General features: G+C 41.0%; 2 protein-coding genes across 3 annotated transcripts; both read left to right on the forward strand.

Annotated features, from left to right (window-relative positions):
* The first annotated feature begins 4,737 nt into the window (after positions 1-4,737).
* AQI (Peptidase M20/M25/M40 family protein) lies at positions 4,738-12,576 on the forward strand. Its single transcript, XM_088949798.1, has 5 exons — positions 4,738-5,583; positions 5,754-6,016; positions 8,865-9,002; positions 11,084-11,320; positions 12,192-12,576. The coding sequence occupies exons 1-5, from the start codon at positions 4,974-4,976 to the stop codon at positions 12,294-12,296; spliced, it is 1,353 nt and encodes a 450-aa protein (XP_088805924.1). The 5' UTR covers positions 4,738-4,973; the 3' UTR covers positions 12,297-12,576.
* Positions 12,577-17,163: 4,587 nt separating this feature from the next.
* On the forward strand, positions 17,164-18,776 carry LOC148849575 (heavy metal-associated isoprenylated plant protein 28-like). 2 transcript variants are annotated; one of them, XM_088952038.1, is made up of 3 exons: positions 17,164-17,839; positions 18,163-18,235; positions 18,352-18,776. In XM_088952038.1, the coding sequence occupies exons 1-3, from the start codon at positions 17,648-17,650 to the stop codon at positions 18,546-18,548; spliced, it is 462 nt and encodes a 153-aa protein (XP_088808164.1). In that variant the 5' UTR covers positions 17,164-17,647; the 3' UTR covers positions 18,549-18,776. The 2 variants fall into 2 exon arrangements, with proteins under 2 accessions (XP_088808164.1, XP_088808165.1); XM_088952039.1 differs by lacking the exon at positions 17,164-17,839 and having other exon boundaries at positions 18,157-18,235.
* The last annotated feature ends 1,299 nt before the right edge of the window (positions 18,777-20,075 follow it).

The following is a 20,075-nucleotide window of genomic DNA, read 5'->3' on the forward strand; positions in this document are numbered from 1 at the left end:
TGGTTTGTACTAGAGGTTCTACTTGTTGAGCTCGATGGCCCACTTCGTCAGCTGACCGGAGACCTCGGGCTTGAGCAAGACTTGTCTCAAAGGTTTGTCAGTCAAGACAACGACGGTGTAAGCTTGGAAGTACGGGCGGAGTTTTCGAGCTGAAATCACCAATGCGTATGCTATTTTTTCTATCTGCGGGTATCTCGTCTCTGCTCCCTACAGAATTTTACTAACATAATAGACGGGCCGCTGGACCCGATCTACTTCCTTTATTAGTACCGAACTGACCACCTTGTCCCTCGCCGTGAGGTACAGTTCTAAGACCTCGCCCTCCTCGGGTCTGGCTAAGGTTGGCACAGTGGAGAGGTAGGTTTTTAGCTCGTCGAACATGAGCTGGCAATCTCAAGTCCATTCGAACCCTTTGCCTTTGATTGCCTTAAAGAAAGGCAGGCAGCGGTCTGCCGATTTGGACATGAAGCGTCTCGCGCTACCCCCACACCAGTTCGAGATCGTCGGCTGCCTTGGTTTTTCCCTTTAGGACAGCAACATAGCATTTGCAAGACTCAAGCTGGTTGCCCCGCGCTACCCCCACACCAAAGTCCGTGGGGAACTTCATTGCCAGATAGTAGGTGGAGACCACTAACCGCAGAATATGCGTAATTGTCTACCCTATTATGGCGTTGTATGGGGAGGGGGTCGCGATCACCAGGAAATCATGGTTGAGTCTTACCGCGCAAGGCCATGTGCCGACTTCCATAGGTACTGTTATCTTCCCCAGGGGCCTGACTTCCTCTCCGCTGAAGCCCACTAGAGGAGTGTGCGCGGGCTTCAACTCGCTTCTCTACAACTGTAGTTGGTCGAACGTCGATTTGAAGAGGATGTCCGCCGAACTGCCTGAGTCCACAAGTACGCGCCGGACTTCGAAGTCGGTGATCCTTAGTTTTATGACGAGCGTGTCATCGTGGGGATAGTGAACACCTCGCGCGTCGTCTTCTGTGAAAAAGATCGGTTCTTCTATCTTCGGCCTCTTTGGAGGGTTCTGCTCCTCTCAGGCCGCCTCGCGAACTAACGTCTGTGCTGCTGCTGAAGTGCAACCTGCTACCACCGAACCGCCCACTATCACGTGGATGGTTCCCCGAATTGGCCTCTATTCTGGGGGAGGTCACTGCAAGGCTTCGGCCAGTTTGCTGTTGGACTTGGGGGCATCCTTTCCGTGCTCCCCTTGCCGACCTACTTTATTATTATTGCCATTATGTACAAAATTTCTCAAGTACCCACGACGGATGAGTCCCTCTATCTCGTCCTGGAGATTATTACATTGTTCGGTACTATGATCGTGATCTTTATGAAAACTACAGTATAGATTTTTATTTCTCTCGTTTGGATTACTCTTTAGTCGAGGTGGCCACTTTATGTAGGAGGCATCCTTGATCGTCATCAAGATCTCGGTCCGCCTTGTGTTCAACGGCGTGTAATCCGTCTGAACTACTAAGGGATCTCGGGACGGCTGGCTTGGCTTCGCCTCTCGGGCCTGGCTTCTTCTGTCGCCCGGGTTGGAGGGCTCGCCTTCTCTTTTTCTTTTCTCGACCCCGCCTTCGATTCTTTGGTTGATTTCTTCCTCTGTTCTCATGAACTTGTCCACGAGCTTGAGGAAATTGGCCACAATTACTGGCTGGTTGGCCACCATGTGCCATTTGAATTCTTTGTGCATTACCCCTCTTTTGGCCACTGCGAGCTGTACTGCAGGGACTAACCGTGGTATCTGCAAGCATGCTTCATTGAACCACTTGATGTAGCTCCGGATGGATTCTCCTTCCCTCTAGATTACCCCGAAGATACTTTCCTCAGTTCTAGGGCACCGCTTGCTGGTAACAAAGTGTGCGGTGAAGATCTGCACGAACTGGGCCCAACTTCTTATTGACCCAGGAGCTAGGTTCTGGTACCAGGTGCGGGCCGCCCCCTGAAGGTGGTGGTGAAGGCCACGCACATGCATGACTCACTGGCCCTAGCGAGGTGCATTTGTGACTGGAATGCGTCGACGTGGTCGTTGGGGTGAAAGGGCTCATCATACTTGTACAGAGATGAAAGTTTGAAGTCTCTAGGCATGGGGACTGCCAAAAGTTCTGATGAAAGGGGGGAAGGAACTAAGAGAATTGGGACAGTTTTTACCTCGTCCGAGCTCATCTCTTCCTTGTCTCTGAGCTCAGGTAGGACACGTGTAGCAGTTCGGCGACTTCGCCGGTGCCTTCTTTGAGCGAGCCTGGTGCTGGCGCTGCTGGCCTCCATGTTGCCAAGCTCGATGGGCCCAGAATTTTGGTCTGTTGCTAGGGCACTAAACCAATTCTCCGTGAGTGGGAACTCAGGCTTGGAGTGCCGAGGTGACTTTGTGGACGAGGTTCCTGACCCGCCTGCGAGCTGCAAGACGGGGGTAATTTTTCTCTGCTTTCGACCTGGGGATGAGGCCTGGCTATTAGGGGGTTTTGGGGTTGGGAAGCTTCTCCTCGGTGAGGTCGTCCACCACGAGGGGAAGCCTTAACCGGCTTCGAAACAAGGTGTCGGGGGGGAAGCAGTGACTGGTTTAGGGGTAGCTGAGGAACTGCTGTTGATAATGGTGTTGGCAGAGGTGGTGTAGTACCTGGTGTTGCTGGAGTTGGTGCTGTTGGAATTGTTGCATTTGGGCTTGCATTGCCTGCATGCATTGCATTAGGTCGTCCAGCTGGTTTTGGCGGGTCGCCAGTGGGACAACAGTTGGTTCAGCGAAGTTTGTTTCAATAGGGAATGGAAGAGGGGTGTTCAACAAAGGAAGGTTCAGGGGCGCCACTGCTTGTGGCACATTTAAACTGGGGATCCCATCCACTGAAAGAGGGATGGTGAACTACCCAATGCACACCACGGGAACCTGGAGCTGCTCTCCGGTGGTGGTCGTTTCTGTGCCACGTCCAACATCGTTGGAGGAAGCCATGGGTGTTGGAGTTTTTTGGAAGAAGAGGGAAGAGAGGTAAGAGGGATTTAGAGGGAGGCTTTTAGAAGCTTTCCCACAGACGGCGCCAATTGATGGAGCGCAATCTGACCGGTCTTAGATGTCAACGATTTCGCCTCTGACTGGAGCAACGGGGAGCCTAAAACGAAGAAGATGAGGGAACTCCGGGGGGAACCCGGTGAGATAACTCTGAAGCTCAAGTTAGTATTCTCTCAAAGGCAAAGTAAAGACCAAATGGTGCAAAGTTCACATACCTTGTTGTTGGGGGTAGGGGGCCTTTTATAACCACTTCATGCACTCACTCCGAGGCCTCTGTCAGGTCAAGTATGATTACCTCTGTCTCTGCCAGTTCGGCTGTCATCCTTTCTGTTGGGACAGAACCGCCACTGCTCCTTGTCGGAGCCATCTCTGTAACCTGGAGATGGCGGTGGTAGATGGTCGTTTGAAGTGCGGCTGTCAAGCGTCATATCCCAAGTCAATCAAGTGCGCCGCCCCTGGGCACGAACTTCCTCGGTGTCAGGCATGGTATGGTTTGTTTAGTATGGCGTCCAAGAGGTGAAGTGCTGGAGTGGTGAACGAGGTGAAGTCTTGAGTTCGGAAGTATGTCCTGTATTGCCATAGTGCAGGCTAGTTCGGTGAGGTGAGTCCCGAATTGCTATAAGGCAGGCCAGTTCGGTGAAGTGTGTCCTTAACTGCTATAAGGCAGGCCAGTTCGGGTTACTATCTTTTGAGTGGCTTGGGGCCTAAGGGAGAGTTCGGGCTCCTAGTAGGGAGTTCGGACTGCTGGTAGGGGAGTTCAGTTCGCTGGTTCCTCCCTTTGGTGCTCGCGCCTTAGGCGTGCTTTTGTGCCAAGCTGTTGCCTTTGCCACGTGTTGCGTAACTATGAGGTCGGGCCAAATCTTCCTTCATCAACTTCCATTCCTAGACCAAATCTACCAAAGCCCATCAACCCTAACTACAAATTGGTGGGAGAAAGCACAAAAAATTCTAAGTTCACCAAGTAAAAATGAACATCTTTTTTGTCTTCCTTTTTCAAATGTAAAACTGCATTGTAAGTCAAATCAATGTAACCCTAGAACTCTAACCACAAAACAAAATGACGACAATAGAAAAGCAACTAAAAAACTCCAAAATCAAATACCCACATCTGTAACTCAAGCAAATCAATATAAATATATTAAGCTGAAATGTGTACGTAAGAAGGCTTGAGGATGAGGGAAATGGAATCTAATAGTATTTTTTGCCTTTTTTTCTTTCAAATTATAAGAATGCCACTCTCTTTCCTACCAACTCCTTATCTCTTTTTTCTTACAAATTACAAGAATACCATCTCTCTCTCTATAAGTTACAAGAATGTCACTCTCTCTCCAACTAAGGGAGACCTCAACTCAGCATCTTGGCTGCTAGGAGACCTGCAATCAAATGTAGTTGAGTTTGAGTCGAGTCGAGCTCGAACCTTTGAACTCAAGCTCAAGTTTCTAATTTGAATCGAGCTCAAGCTAGACGATACCTCGACCATTGAAGGAGACCTCGACTCAACACCTCGATCACTGAGGGATATATCGGCTCAGCACCTCGACAACTAAGGGAGACCTCAGCTCGACACCTTGTCAACTAAAGAGGACCTTAGCTCGATACCTCGCCTGCTAAGGAAATCTCAACTCGACACTTCAACAACTGAGAAAGACCTCGATTTAACACCTTGGCAATAGAGGGAGACACAACTGCTTAAGAGACCTGGAATCAAAGATAATTGAGCTTTTAACTCGAGCTGAGCTTAAGGCTCTAATTCGATTTGATTTGGAACTTGATAGTTTTTGACCCCTACAGCAGCGGGCCCCCTCCACTAGTCCATAGTTAATAGAAAAGGGAAAGCCCATCAAAGTGTTCCCAAGTCTCAACCAGTACCGTAGCCGAAGTACGTTCCGTGGATAAACTCAGTCTCTCAGTTCAGTCTCGACCCGTCTGAGCTCTTCGGGGGAAAAAAAAGGAAAGAAAAAAGATGGATGTAATTCATAGAAATTCCTCCGTGTTTGCTCGCCTTCAGTCACTGATTTTCCTTCTCTTGTTCTTCTTAAAGCCCTTAATCGTTGTTTCAGCTGCAGACGACCCAACGGGGGCGATCACCAGATTCCAGAAATACCTGCAAATCAACACAGCCCATCCGAACCCTGATTACTCCGCAGCTGCAAATTTCATCCTCTCCCAGGCTAAAGCCCTAGCCCTGGAATATCAAACCTTAGAGTTCATCAAAGGGAAGCCTGTGATACTCCTCAAATGGCCTGGTAAAAACCCGGACCTTCCTTCAATTCTCCTGAACTCACACACCGACGTCGTTCCTGCCGAACTTCAGAAATGGAATCACCCTCCTTTCGACGCCCACCTCGATCAGGCTGGCAATATTTACGCCAGAGGATCGCAGGACATGAAATGTGTTGGCATGCAGTACCTCGAGGCCATCCGCCGATTGAAGGATTCTGGATTCCATCCGGTGAGGACCGTTTACTTTTCTTTTGTCCCCGATGAGGAAATCGGAGGTCATGATGGCGCCGAGAAATTTGCGGAGTCCGAGATATTCCGTGAAATGAATGTTGGAATCGTCCTTGATGAAGGTAACTTCAGTAGTATTTTCATCATTAATTAACATCACCGGTGATAATTTAATCGAATCTGATTAAATAGTTTTGTATTTTTGACCTAAAAAGGCTTTAGTGTAATAAGTTTTGCTTCTGTGTTCTTACATACTTTTGCGGTTTGGCACCATTTGTTTTGATTGTTACAGGATTAGCCTCAACGAATGAGAATTACAGGGTTTTCTATGCAGAAAGGTGTCCATGGTGGCTTGTTATTAAGGCAACTGGGGCTCCTGCTCATGGTTCAAAGCTTTACGACAATTGTGCGATGGAGAACCTGTTGAAGAGCATCGAGAGTGTGATGAAGTTCCGGGCTGCACAATTCGATATGGTGAAGACAGGTTTGAAGGCTGAGGGCGATGTCATTTCTGCAAACATGGTCTTCTTGAAAGCTGGCACGCCTACTCCAACTGTAAGCTTTTGAACAAAGGACAACAGATGTATTGATGCTTTGGTATTGTTCTAGTTTTACTTGAATTGGATTTTCAATAGTTTTAGGTTGAATTTGTAGAGCTTAATTAGTTCGTCCACCTGCACAAATGGTAGATTGGTAGGAGAAATGTTTTTGTGTTGAAGTCCAAAATCTCACTTTCGATTATCTGTACATCTTAAATTGATAACCAAGAACAACCGGAAATTCTAGATCAGGAGCTCATGAGTAGCACCAAGGACATTGGAAATGATATAGGGATGGCCCGAATGATAGATTCTGCTATTGTCAGTAATTAATAATACAGCTCTGCTTAGTGGGTATAAAGTATTAACAGAGACGGGGTTGGTTATTCTCTCAACCCTTAACCCAACGAGATGGGTTACAATTGTGGGTTTATTCAGGGCCACTTGTATGGCCCCCAATGTTTTCAATAACGCAGACAAGGGAATGGGTCTTTTGCCACCTTGGACGTGATCAACATTTTCAGTTACTTAACACATTTTGTTGCAGGAGGAATGACCATCTTACTCTTGCTTGTAGGCTTTAGAGATGTCAGGGTGTATTTGTGTTTCACATGGGGGGTGGGTTGGTATTTATATGCTTACACGAGCACATGTGAAAGCACTAGTGAGACATCTACCACCCATATAAACCTACATTGAGATATTTTCTTGGGGGCCATTTGATAACAACTGAAGATGATGAAATGAAAAGCTTATTGCTTTGCCTTTTAGTGAATAAGATTTTAAGGTGGCTCTGGGCTCCTTAATGACTGAAACTGAAGTTGGGTAGATTGCTATATCCTTGAAAGTGTTATTATTTAATAATTCTAATAACTAAAAGACAAAACAATACTTGTCCAAAGGGGGAAAACTGTAAATCCAAATCCATTTGGGAGCCCATCTTGGAGAAGTGGACAGAAAATTAGCATTGTGGAAGACCAAATACTTGTCCAAAGGGGGAAAAGTCCCTTTAATTAAAAGTGTGCTCTCCTCCTTTCTTGTGTTCTATCTATCTCTATTCCCAATTCTAGCTAAATGGGCTGCACCATTGGAAAAAAAGATGAGTGGCTTTTTGTGGAGGGGATGGAAGGAGGAATCAAAATTGCCACTTGGTAAACTGGAAGAAAATTTGCTTCTCTAAAGCTAATGGGGGTCTAGGGATCAGATCAGTGAAAGATGTAAACACTGCATTGCTTGGAAAATGATTATGGAAATTTAATGAGCAGTCAGATAGCCTGTGGAGAAGGTTAGTTGTAGCCAATTACGGGTCTAGTAGCAGGGAGTGGGAAACAGAAGAGTCAAATTAATCTATGGATGCTCAAATTGGAAGGCAGTTCAGGAAATACAACCTCAGTTTTTGAAGGGCATAGAATATAAAGTGGGAAAGGGCCGGAGGGTTCTCTTTTGGAAGGAACACTCGTGTGAAGGTCCTTTGATGTCCATATTTCCTGTTTGAAATAGCTACAAATAAGAATGCAACTGTAGCTGAATATTTGGATAGACAGAGTGGATATTGCTTGTGGAACCCCCAATTCAGGAGGAACTTAAACAATTGGGAGGTCACTTCTCTAATCAGCTTGCTCCGGATTCTATATGATTCAGAGACAACTGGTTTAGGGGAAGACAAAATAAATTGGATGTTTGAGAAATCAGGTAGTTTTTCTGTAAAATCTTTTTTCAATTATGCATCAAGGGAGGATAACACTTCTTTTCCAAGTGACAAGATATGGATCAAAGCTGGCTTCTTTATATGGTCAGCAGTGCTGGAGAAGATCCTAACCGAAGAGAATCTAGTCAGAAGAGGCTTAGGGATGGCGGATCTGGCTTGTACTTTAGCCATTTGTTGATTAACTGTGAGTATACTCACTGGATCTGGTTAAGACTGTTAGGTCTGTTTGGTGTTAAGCTGTGTTTCCCAGCCGATGTGAAGGGATTCATAGAGGCATGGTGCCTAGAAGGATTAAGTAGGGTCGGAAAGGTGGCATGGAACATACTCCCCTCAGCAGTTTTCTGGGCTGTGTGGTGTGAAAGAAACAGGAGAATGTTTGAAGGACATCACACTTCAAAGGAAGCAATCTTAAGCAAAATTCTGGGGATGGCTCATTCATGGTTGGCAGTTCACCTTTTATTTAGAAATGGACATTATAGTTCTTTTTTTTTTTTTATTTCCTTTTTGTTAGGAATAGATTGTTATTGTTTTGGGCATCGGGCTGTAATGGGCAGAATTGTATATCCTCTGTTCAGTTTCTCATTGTACAGGGGCTTCATTGTATTTTTTTCATTTTGATTTTGATGAAGTACTTTACCTTACAGTTTCAAAAAATAAAAATAAATAAATAAATAAAAGACAAAACAATAAGTCACTCAGTTCATCAACATCAGACGTTATCAAACAGCACCTTGGTCTCACATTCCATCCCCCTCAATTCTCTCATTATTTCTTGGAAAATTCCATTTGACCTTCTCCCGTCCTTTTAAAATATTTAATTTGCACCAAGTCACTCACTTATCATTATTGGTAGCTTCATTGTTTGTAGCTGACTCTTTTATTTCCAGCTGGTACCTTCGGTAAGTTCTGTGCATACTGCATAGATTTATTTCTAATTTTACTCCACATTCCTCATAGTCATGTCAAATATTTCTATTTGTCTATTTCATCATCCTTTTCTTCTTGCTGTGATTTATATTTTTATTTGTGATGGTACATCGTTGATCAGGTATCTTATGACACAGATTAAATAGTCATTGCAAAAAGTTGGAGCTAGGTTGACAACATCTACAGCTATTTCAATGGCCTTATGTTTCTTGTATTCTTCTTCCATCAGGGTTTTGTCATGAATCTCCAGCCATTTGAAGCAGAAGCAGGTTTTGACATTAGGTTACCACCAACTGCTGATCAGCCATCTCTGGAAAGACGGATTGCTGAGGAATGGGCTCCTTCTTCGCGCAACATGACTTTTGAGGTACTCAGGCACTAATAAAATCTTCACATTGTTTCCGATTTCAATTTAGTAGTTGAAGATAAACAACTGTTTTAGTTCATTCCTTCTTATGATAGTTGATGATATAATGATGCTTTTACCATTTTCTATGTGAAAGAGTTTTAATCCCCTTCCCCCAAACTAAAATAAAAAAAAGAAGGAAAGTCCTTAATATTATGAGTTTCTTCTTAACTCTGTTTTGAAGCTAGGTGAAAATGGAAGCCATCTATGCTGTTAAATGATAGGATGTCTGTTACTGCTAATATCCATAATACAAGTTACCATTCAAAAGGAAAGTCCATTATATAAGAAAATAAAATTAGGTACTTACCTATCAAAACAAAAAAAAAAAGGAAAAAGAATATTAGTACTTATAATCAGAAAACCATAGGATTCCTCAAGCTTGGAGGATGTCCAGAACTGTGGTGTTGTATTGCCATTTAAAGTCCATGTAAGCGCCATGTTAGAGTTTTGACTTCATATTACCAAAATCATTTTTGGTTGGGCAGGTTTCACGTTTAAGTTCAAATGTTTGTACCATCCTTTACATAAGGTTATGTGCATGGGCTTGTTGGGAGAAACATCCTTTTAGCATTTCCCCAACAGGGTGGCATTTCCACTTTGGTTGTCTTATGTGGCATCTAGTGGCACTTATATGTTTTAGATTACAATAAACAAATGTGCATTGCATTATGTGCCAAAATACCTTACTTTCCCAATTCCAATGCTATTATTCGGGTACAAACATTAAGACTTACAACACCATGCAAAGGTACCAAACACCCTGTCAGTAAGCAGAACCATGTAAGCAGGGCATCATATCTGTTCTAAACCATGCTTTATGGGATTAAAGTTGGAATTCATTCTGAACTTGTGCCTAAAATTCTTGAAACATGTTTATTCTCTTAAGGACAGGGCTTGAACAAAAAGATGATTCTCGTGGAGAAAATAAAGCAGGTGTGAGGGATTAATATAGTGAGGTTGCTGTTTAGTGCTTTATATTATAACCAATTTTGGGTTCAACCATTCATTCCATGAAAAAAATTCATTTATGTTTGATATTCCAAATATTAGGAACTTCTCTAGTTTGGCACTGCAATGTTACTGTTCCCAATTGTGGCAATATACTGGAGCCATTAAGCCAATTTCCACCTCAGATCTCTCCCAGACTGAACACCATTAGATGGCTGTACAATCTAACCTTATATTTCTTGCATCTGTTTGACATTTAACATGAAAGGAGAAGTGGATTTAAAAAGGGTAAATTATTTATTCCCCCTGGGGTTTGTTCAAATACTAAGACCCCCGCTGAAGTTTACTTATTACCCCCATTGACTGTGGGGGTTTGTGATTAAAACAGACAGAACCAAAACAGAATCACAGAAATAGGTATTTTACCAAAATATCCTTAACAATAAAATATTGGCTTTGCCTCCATTACATGCATACATACATACATATATATATATATATACACACACACACACACACACACACACTAATAAACATGTACGTGCAATTGCACGTGACAGTATCTCCAAGACAACTATATACAATTCATGGACAGTTTTTGAACAGTTATAAGTGGGCAGTTTTTGGAGTGAGTAAAGGATATATATGCCCTTTTTTATGCCCGTTGTATATTGCTTGGATAAGGGGTAAAAATGTCTAATGAAAAGTCCAGAAAATGGGGCTATTCGCTCTTATATATATATATATATATATATATATATATATATATAGATAGATAACCATTTCAATTTTTTTTGGGTAAAATGGACGTCTTAAAAGTTTTAAATGTCATGTTAACACTTCTGTCACCAAAACTGACACATCTTAGTAGAGAGGTGGAATAAGTAACTTACCCTCAAAATACAAGGGGTGAAATCTTAGTATTTGACCAAAACCCAAGGGGATCATAAGCAATTTACCCATAAGAAATCAGTAGAAGTGGTGCTTCGATTTCATGGATATTGTTGTTATGTTGTAATCATATGACTAAGTGTCAATACATGTAGAATTTGAATTGGTAGATGTCTTATCAGTGGCTGTAATTTGGTCAGTTTAAACAGAAGGTTTCTGTGAACAAGCATGGGAAGCCAATCTTCACTGCTACTGACAGTTCTAACCCATGGTGGGCATTGCTAGAAGAGGCTGTAAAGAAAGCCAGTGGAAAACTCGGTAAGCCAGAGATATTTCCTGCCTCAACAGATGCTCGATACTTCCGTAGACGTGGATTGCCTGCAATTGGCTTCTCTCCCATGGCAAACACGCCAATTCTCCTTCATGATCACAATGAGGTTAGTATCTACTTGGTTACATGCCTTGGGTATAAGCAGTGGTTTTCTTATGCCTTTGGGGGTTTATTGGGGCTACTAACATACTTGTGGTGATATCTTATCACCCTATATTGTACTTATGCTCTTTTTTTGTTTTAATGGAAAATTATCTTTATTCTTTACCAGAAAAAAGGGTGAAGCCATGTAATAAGGTGGGCTCCTTGCCCCCACCCCCCCACACAATTTTTTTATAAATAAAAAAACTCTCTCTCTCTCTCTCTCTCTCTCTCTCTCTCTCTCTTAGGGGGTCATCATGGGTTAGGCCAGGCTTTACACCTATGATATGGGCTATGGCCTAGGTCCATGCTTGATTCCAGGCCTACGTCTTTCGAACTACCTGTTTTTTGGTAAGCGGGTGGAGGTGATGGAACTGTGTCATAATTGACCCAATTCGAACTACCCAAATGAGCAACTGGAAAAACCCAATACCCAGCAAGTGGGTATTCACACCTAGCTTGTATCGGGTACAGTTGAATATTCCTGGCTCCGCCACTGTATAAAACACCTGCTGTATCATGCAGTGTAATTGCTACTTATGGTAAGTAGTAATCTTGGTGTGGCATGTTTTCTCTTTTATTGTGCTTTTTTTTCTCCTTTTCTCAATAGCATTTTCAAACCCTTCAAGTGTGGTGTGGAGAAAAAGGAAAAATAGCACCATTGCCTGTATACATATCATGATCCTGTTTCACCATTCCCTTCTCTTCAATGTTATATCTATTGATAAACTATGGGCCATTAAATCATTTCCCACTTACCATATTCATTATGCTTTAATAAATTGATATGCAATTCAATGTGGACTTTTAAGTGCCTTATCGGTTTTATTTTGCAGTTTCTAAACCAGGCCGAGTACTTGAGAGGAGTTGAGATATATGAGTCAATCATCCAAGCATATGCATCCTACATGAATAAAGATGACGCAAAGGACGAGTTGTAAGAGAGCAGCAGGGGCCTTGTCTTTTACAAGAGCAAATGCTACATCAGTAGCTTCATTGTAATAATGTAAGGGGGGCTACAGATAATTCAAGTTGATAACGAGAGCTGAAAGTGTCAACTGTGTAAACTATGCTAAACAAGGAGGCATGATGAGACTTCTTTCTCACAATCTCCATCCAAATGAATTGATAGATCATCTCTTTGATCTTGGTTCCTGAAACTGTTGTAGCTTAATGTGCACGACAATTTAATGCAATATTAGCCGAGTAGTTTTGAGAATATTTAGAAGCTCTTGCAGACTTTGTTTTCGTTGTAAGCTTATTACTAATTAGAATGGGAGTTAAAAAGAAACATTGAGGCTATGTTTGGTGTGAAGGAAATAGTTGGTAAGGAAACCTTTACAAAGCTTGTATAGGTTCCCTTTACCTTTCCTTTCCTGTCCCTACTTTTTTCTTCAAACCAAACACAACTTTAGGGCCTATTCATTTATTTTATTTTATTTTATTTTGAGAGGGGGAAGTTGGTTAATAGGATTTTGGTTTCTCACATATTAATCCTTATTTTTACCTAAACTTTGAGGAAAAAAGAATATGGATAAATATGTTTATCCAAGTAAATAAATAATTGGGATTATAGCAGATAAGGGTAACTTTTGGCCCTTAATATCAATAAAAGTAATATATTTAAAAAAATTTTAAAAATAGGTTAATTTTTTTTTAAAATAATATCAATTAAGGGCAAAAACACTGGTCATCTTCTTCTTCTTGCAATTCATTCACAGGCATCGCCTCTGGCAACGTGTCCGCCTATCTCCACCACCTCTGGCAACGTTACCGGAAGTGGGCGGAGGCAAAAGCGGTGGTGGCAGCACAGGTGGTCATTCCTCTACCCAATGCCACCACCTTCGCCCACCTTCGCCTCCGTTTCCGGCAACATTGCCAGAGGTGGGTGGTGGCAGACGGCGGCACCGATGAATGGATTGCAAGAGGAAGAAGATGAATAATGCTTTTACCCTAAACTGATATTATTTTTTAAAAAGTTAACCTATTTTTGATTTTTTTTAAAATATATTACTTTTATTGATGTTAAGGGCCAAAAGTTGCTCTTATTTGCTATAATCCCATAATAATTTCCTGAAAAGCGAATGAGACAAGGGAAAATTTAGAGAATAAGAAGGTGGAGGGGGTAGGGGAGCAACCAAATTTGCGAATTCTGAACTTTGGTTAATCAGATGAGGATCATTGTCGAAGAACGAATGCTGTATCATATCATATCAGGCTATGATTGTCATCAAAACAAGTATTACCATCGGGCGGTGGGCACAAAATTAGCATGCATTAAACTTAAATCTACACATTACATGCCAGCCAACAGCACAAGGTCTAACTGCAACCATTCAGAATCAGAGCTGCGACTCATCCAGGGACTTGAAAGAACTAGCCGACTTAGGTGATCGCTCATAAGACATATTATAAGATTGTCATTCAAAAGAAGATGAATCATTAATAGGACCCGTTTGGTATTTAGCGATAAGTAAGTAGGACAATCAATAAGTTGACCATGAATCCCGTATTTATTTTCTACTATATTGAGTCCTATGGTATTTAAGGATACCAGAGAATCATGTGGATAAACAAATCATAGAGAATAAAATCTATTTAAGGATTTAACAGCTTAAGATTTTAGGTTGAACGTCAGTCACTTTGACCAAGTAGTCTATTATTTCATGTCATAGTATTATAATACAAGGGTAATTATCCAAAACCCACTCACTTTTTCTGAATTCTCTTAAAACCCCCCACAACTTTCAAAACGTCCAAAACTCACCGTGTCATTGAGATAACGATAACTTGAAGAAGAACATGATGCGTCAGAGAAGAACAGTCTGCAACTTCTCACTGGTCGCTGCTTTCTCATACCTTCGTCTAAGAACGGTCGGATGCTCATGAAGACTGTCCCCATCGTCGGAAAAGAAGAGCAGTTGGAGTACAGCCCGCAACTTCTCACCGGCCGCTGCTTCTCTCATCGTCTGACAAGAAGAATGGTCAATTATTGCCTCTCTCATGGTCTGAGAAGAAGAACATTTGGAATATTGCTGCTCATGTTTATGCACAAACACATACACTATTAAGGTTCCTTCACAGGATTTTTCGTTCATCTGACAAACCTTTTGACTGCCTAACCTTTTGAAGTTGCTCAATTGGAGCTATTGCATCTGAACTAAACATCTCCAGGCTTTCCATGACCTTTCTTGTGCGATAAATCCAAAGATTTCAAGCTCCTTGGAAACCTCACGCTCGACAGATCAAAGTCTAGCAGGTTATTAGATAGATTGATCGACGTTGCTGTTGCATTCTCCCTGAACAAAATCGATGCGTCCCCGACGAGATTGTTATACAACAAATCGAATGAGTTGGGTATGTTTCTGGTGAGTCTGTTCCATCCTAGGCTAAGAAGCTTCAGTTCATTGAGGTTGACGAGGGAAGTTGGGGTTGAGCCGGAAAGCTAGTTGTAGGGCAATTCCAGCTCCCGGAGATTTTTGAGTTAGCTGAGGAACTCTGGGATGGGGCCGAAGAGAGTGGTGTTACGTATGGTGAGGGATACCGGAGTCTGAAGCTTTGTGAATGATGAAGGGATGGAGCCAATGAGGTTGGGGATGTCATAGAATGCAAGGGCCAAGAGGTGGGAGAGGTCACCAATGGCTGCTGAAATTTTGAAGGGAGATTTGATAGAATCAAGGACCAGAACAATGACTTCACCGGAATATGCCCCGCACCTGACGTGGCTCCAGTCACAACATTCCTTGCTGGAATTCCAGTCTGTGAAGTAGTCAGGGATGTTCAAAGATTCTTTGATTCTCAAGAGGGCTCCATTGTCAGCTGGGTTGCAGAGAGGAGTGGAATCAGAGAGAGCTGGAGATGGGAGAGAAGATGAAACGAGGAGGAAGAGTAGGATGAAAGAGGAAGTAGAAGAAGAGAAACTTCCATGGGAATCCATTTTCATTGTTTGTTGATAATTAAGTCTGAAGAAAGTGCAACTAGTGTGTTAATTTATATGCATTTCCATCGAAAAAAACTTTCATGGGCAGTTTAGCCATGAAATATGCATTTCGGTAAAAAAAAAGTTTAAAATGAGTTTTAGTGAATTTTAGATATTTTAAAAAATTGTGATGAATTTAAGAGAATTCAAAAAAAATGACAGATGAATTTTAGACAATTAACTATAATATAATTAATTAAGTTTCAGTACAAGATATAAATAAGTCTACTATACTGTTAACACTTCATACCCAGTGGACTTGTATTCTATATCATTTGAATGTTTAACGAAGAAAATTGTCTCCATTCAAAATCCAACCAATTAACCTGACCCACTCCAGTTGAGATGGCAGAAAAGAGTGACCGCAGAGGATGACGTTCACCTTCACCGGCCAACACAACATTCGAATTATTATTAACCAAAATCTAATTATCAAGCTGGAAAGTGGAAACTATTGTTTCACTGACTGAATTCGATCATCCAAACTGACCTCCTGTTCCAAGTCTTTTGGCTTGGCTGAGGAATTTAGTTTTAATTTAAGTTAAGCAACCTAAGCTGTCAGACTCCATAAAAGGAAGTGCTTCCCATGTTACATTATGAAGAAATAGAATATAAGAAAGAAGACTTAAGGCTTAAGCTAATCTTCATCAATGATCAAACACAAAAGCAGAGACTTAAACTAATCAAGCTTGCAATGATGTTTTTTTTCAAAAAAAAAGAAAAAAGAAAAAAAGCAGAATCTCGCCATCTTGACGCAATTCTCGAGAAAAGAAACCATTGAGATTCAAACTGCCTGCTGTGCTGATCCCAAGTTACTTGACTCCCATAGAATCTTCTCGAGGGTTCATCCTGTCTTGGAATTTTGTTTTGTTCCCTCATCCTTCCCTCGCCCCAATCCCACTCCAAAGACTTGCTAAAACAAAGAAAGAAAGAATCAAAGATGCGAGAATATCCGTACGTCGCCTTCCAATTTTTTGCATCTTTACTTTACCGGACCATCTCCGGATCAATTTTCATCATCAACATCATTAACGTGGATCAATCTCGATGAACAAGGAGAACCTCCTTAGAGCAACTGTAAGAGAACACGTGGCAAATTTGTTTTTCTCCGATTCCAAGGTGTAGACCGTAGACCAGATCATGGCTTTCAGACCGTCACTGACCAATTCGGCTTAAAAATGAGTTGGGATCTACTCGATCTTACAGGCACATCCTGTATTGAAAACATTTCCTATACTTATATGTTATTGTCTTATATGAGGTGCACCCTGTGACGAGCCGATTCCAATTATATAAAAATTGTTCAAACAATTGGTTCTCCGTCTCATTAGGAATTGCTTTTTTGTCAAAAAATCATTAATTTAGTTAATAATTCACTGACCCAGGTGATCGAATTATCAATACCTTTGGCTAGAACAACGATTTTAACTGTTTTATATATATATATATTATTTTTAATTATAATAAATTATTCATTTAAACTGAATGGTGAAACCACTAACCCAAAAATCGATGGCCAAAACAGTCTCATTTTCCAATCGGTTTTTAAAACATTAAATCAAATACTCCGCTGCTGATTCCTGAACTTTTATCAATAAATATTGATTAAAAGCCGTAAATTGCCACGTAAGCATAGATGCAATTGTAAGCAACAAAACAACACTACCCAAAAAATACCAAACTTGTTCCACGGTTTATTTGGTGAGGCAAAATTCTCTTTTTCTTTTTTTTTCACTCTTTCCCTTTTCCCCAATGCCGTGCGGTTCGGGCAAAGAGATCAGTCACATTTCATTAATGAGAACATCAATCACAGACGAGACAAGGCGTGATGAAGATAGAAATAAAAACAAACGGCAACCCTCCCCTCCCATCCCTTTTGGCTGGAGAGGTGGGGTGGGGCCTGCCTCCATCAATTGGATTGGATGATCACAACCATCCGAACTGGAATTGATAATCACAAACATTTCCTGAGTCTCTCTTCTCATCAGAACCAAGGTGCATGTGTTAAGTACACTACACAAGCTCCTCTCTCTCTCTCTCTCTGTATATCTGGTTGTTTGAAAGATAAAGATCCTGTCTAGAAAAGCAAAGTTGGACCCGTCAAAGCCCATCATTTCAAAAACTTGGAGACTCGCATTGCTTTCCATAGACGAGGAGCCTTGAAGCTTGAGCTCGTAAACCCCCCTCGAGATAACCGTTTTCCTGTTTTTTCTCGTTTTCATTGCTCTTTGAAAAAGCAAAGCATATCAAATACTCCTACTTCTCTCTCAGACCTACCACCTCTCCACTTTTCTGTTTGTTCCATCTTTTCTCATGTCCCCATCGTCCTATATATGCCAACATTCCTCTCCTCTGTTCATTCCCTCCCCTCGTTCCAATTGTTCTCTAGTCATTTTGTTGTCCCTGTTTGTTTCCCTCCTCACACTCCTCTTCTCCTCAATATCTACATCATTATCATCATCATCAAATTCATCATTTCTCAATCTAGGCTGCTTCTTCATGGAGGTATGGTTTTCTTCTCTCTCTCTCTTTTTTTTTTTTTTCTTATGGGTTACTGTAATTCTCAATCTCAAGGGTTTTGTCCACTCCACTTGAGTGAGATATTCACAATTTCACATGGTCAGAGAGATTGAATTTTCCATTGTCAAAGCTATATGGTTATAACCTGAGGGCTTGCTTCTAGAGGCCAGCAGCCTCATTGATTTAACCATTTTTCACTGCATACTATATTTTCTATTCATGGCTACTACACAAAAGTGAACAACAATTAACCTTGATCTGAACAAATTTGCTTTCCCCGTTTACACAATTTCTTTGGTACAATGCAGACTGTGGAATTGAAGGTGGAGATGGTTGGCATACATGAGAAGAGACTCAGGAAATGCTTATCAAAAATAAAAGGTGTGATTGTTATTTTAGCATTAATCATCATTTAATGAACAAATCCCAGTATTTATATATATGAAGCAGTTGAGTTGATGAATATCAAATGTTTTGGTTCATCTCTCTACACACAGGGATTGAGAAGGTTGAAGTGGATGTTAGCAGTCAGAAGGTTACTGTAACAGGGTACACGCATCGGAACAAGATACTCAAGGCTCTCAGAAGAGCTGGATTGAAAGCAGAGTTTTGGTCTGCACAGAATGAACTCCTTAATGCCTATGCCAGTGCAAGCTATGGAAGCTTGAGATTCAGCAATTTCAGCTTCTTCTAGTGTTTTCTTTTCTTTTCTTTTTTTTTTTTTCTCTTCTTGACCATACACTAACGCTTGACGTTTTTTCATTGGTTTTATATGTTTCTGCTCTCATCTGTCCTTCTGTTTTTGTTTTCTTTCTTTTTCTTTGAAAAAGGAATGGGCACTTGTTCCCCACATAGAGTGAAATGACGAATATCAAGTTTCTTTATTTACGTGTAAGCATTAAAAATAGTGTTACTAGTACAACTTTTTCTTTTGTGTTTGTTTTCCTAGCCACGTGGCAAATAAATTTGAACCGGTCTTAAAATATGGGATCTTTATCGATTAAGGGAGCGCTTTGGGTTGCTGGGCCTCACACATCGGCTGTTACGCATCTTATTCTTACCCCCACCCCCGCACCAGTCAATGGGTCTCATCAGAGACATTGCCTTAATCTAGCCGTCCGATCATTGCATTTTTCTGATGGTCTTTTATTGAAATAGAACAGGTTTAACTCTAATTTGTTCAACTGATTTTTGGCTACTTTAGTGGATCTATTTGTTCTACCAAAAAATAAAAGACAATGAATCTATTAAGTGCGAGTGTTCGGTGGTGGGTCCCGATTGCAAAACAGACTGACCCAGGACCAATCAGTGGTAGGTCCTGGAGCCACGGAAGCAAGATAAAAGATAGACGAAGACGATATCATAGGCCCACTTTGGTATCTTTACTACATATTTTTGTTTTTGAGAAAATTATTGTTTTGGAACAGAAATCCTGTTTTTTATTCCTGATAAAATCACTGATTTGTTCGACAAATTATTTCTTAGGAACATATTTCTGTTCTATAAAAATAGAAATGATGTTTGTTTGGATATTCCTATTAATTTTTAAGATTTTTCTTTAGACCAATACACTTAAAAACGATTAAATGATTGTTACAATAAATAAATAAATAAATAAATACCACACTTTTAAAATCTTTACATGATTTACGAAATAATTAAAATTACGGAAAAAGATTGGGAGAATAATCAATAAGGAAAGAAATTACAAATCATTTAAAAAAATCATTCTTATCTCTGAAATTGTATATTTGTATACATACACATATAAGGCAGTGTTTGGTTGCATTAGTACAAATGCATGAGAGTGCAAATAAAAAAAAATACAAATTCTCATTTAATTTTATTTTGGGTTTTATTTTATTCTGCTTCATGTCTTAGTTTAATTCATTTGTAATGCAATCAAACAAAATAAGCTAAAATTTGAAATAATAATATGTCAGAATTTACACTTTAATCATTTGCACTGCCACAGTTTTGCACCAGTACAAATTTATTTGCATTGCAACTAAACACCAAAAACAGCCTAAGAGACAAATACAAGCTCTTGGTAGCCGGTTCTTGTTCTAGAACAAGCTGTTTCTCCCTACAAAACACGTCGAAGCATGTTTCTGTTCCACAAAACGTCTGGAACAAGAGAAACGTTCCCATGAAAGTAGGGATGTCAATGGGTCGGGTTAATAAATGGTAAATCCGACTTGACCCAATCCTATAGGGTCGG

The sequence above is a fragment of the Nelumbo lutea genome, chromosome 6, assembly GCF_056320005.1.
Source record: "Nelumbo lutea isolate HS-2025 chromosome 6, American lotus-T2T, whole genome shotgun sequence".
In the NCBI taxonomy this organism is placed as follows: domain Eukaryota; kingdom Viridiplantae; phylum Streptophyta; class Magnoliopsida; order Proteales; family Nelumbonaceae; genus Nelumbo; species Nelumbo lutea.

Bases quoted from the DNA above. Each gene is read 5' to 3' on its own strand.
- AQI (XM_088949798.1), top strand. From the start codon at position 4,974: ATGGATGTAATTCATAGAAATTCCTCCGTGTTTGCTCGCCTTCAGTCA. The intron at 6,017-8,864 runs GTAAGCTTTTGA...TTCTTCCATCAG, and splicing joins CTGGCACGCCTACTCCAACT to GGTTTTGTCATGAATCTCCA. The intron at 11,321-12,191 runs GTTAGTATCTAC...TTTATTTTGCAG, and splicing joins TCCTTCATGATCACAATGAG to TTTCTAAACCAGGCCGAGTA.
- LOC148849575 (XM_088952038.1), top strand. From the start codon at position 17,648: ATGTCCCCATCGTCCTATATATGCCAACATTCCTCTCCTCTGTTCATT. The intron at 17,840-18,162 runs GTATGGTTTTCT...GGTACAATGCAG, and splicing joins TAGGCTGCTTCTTCATGGAG to ACTGTGGAATTGAAGGTGGA. The intron at 18,236-18,351 runs GTGTGATTGTTA...CTCTACACACAG, and splicing joins ATGCTTATCAAAAATAAAAG to GGATTGAGAAGGTTGAAGTG.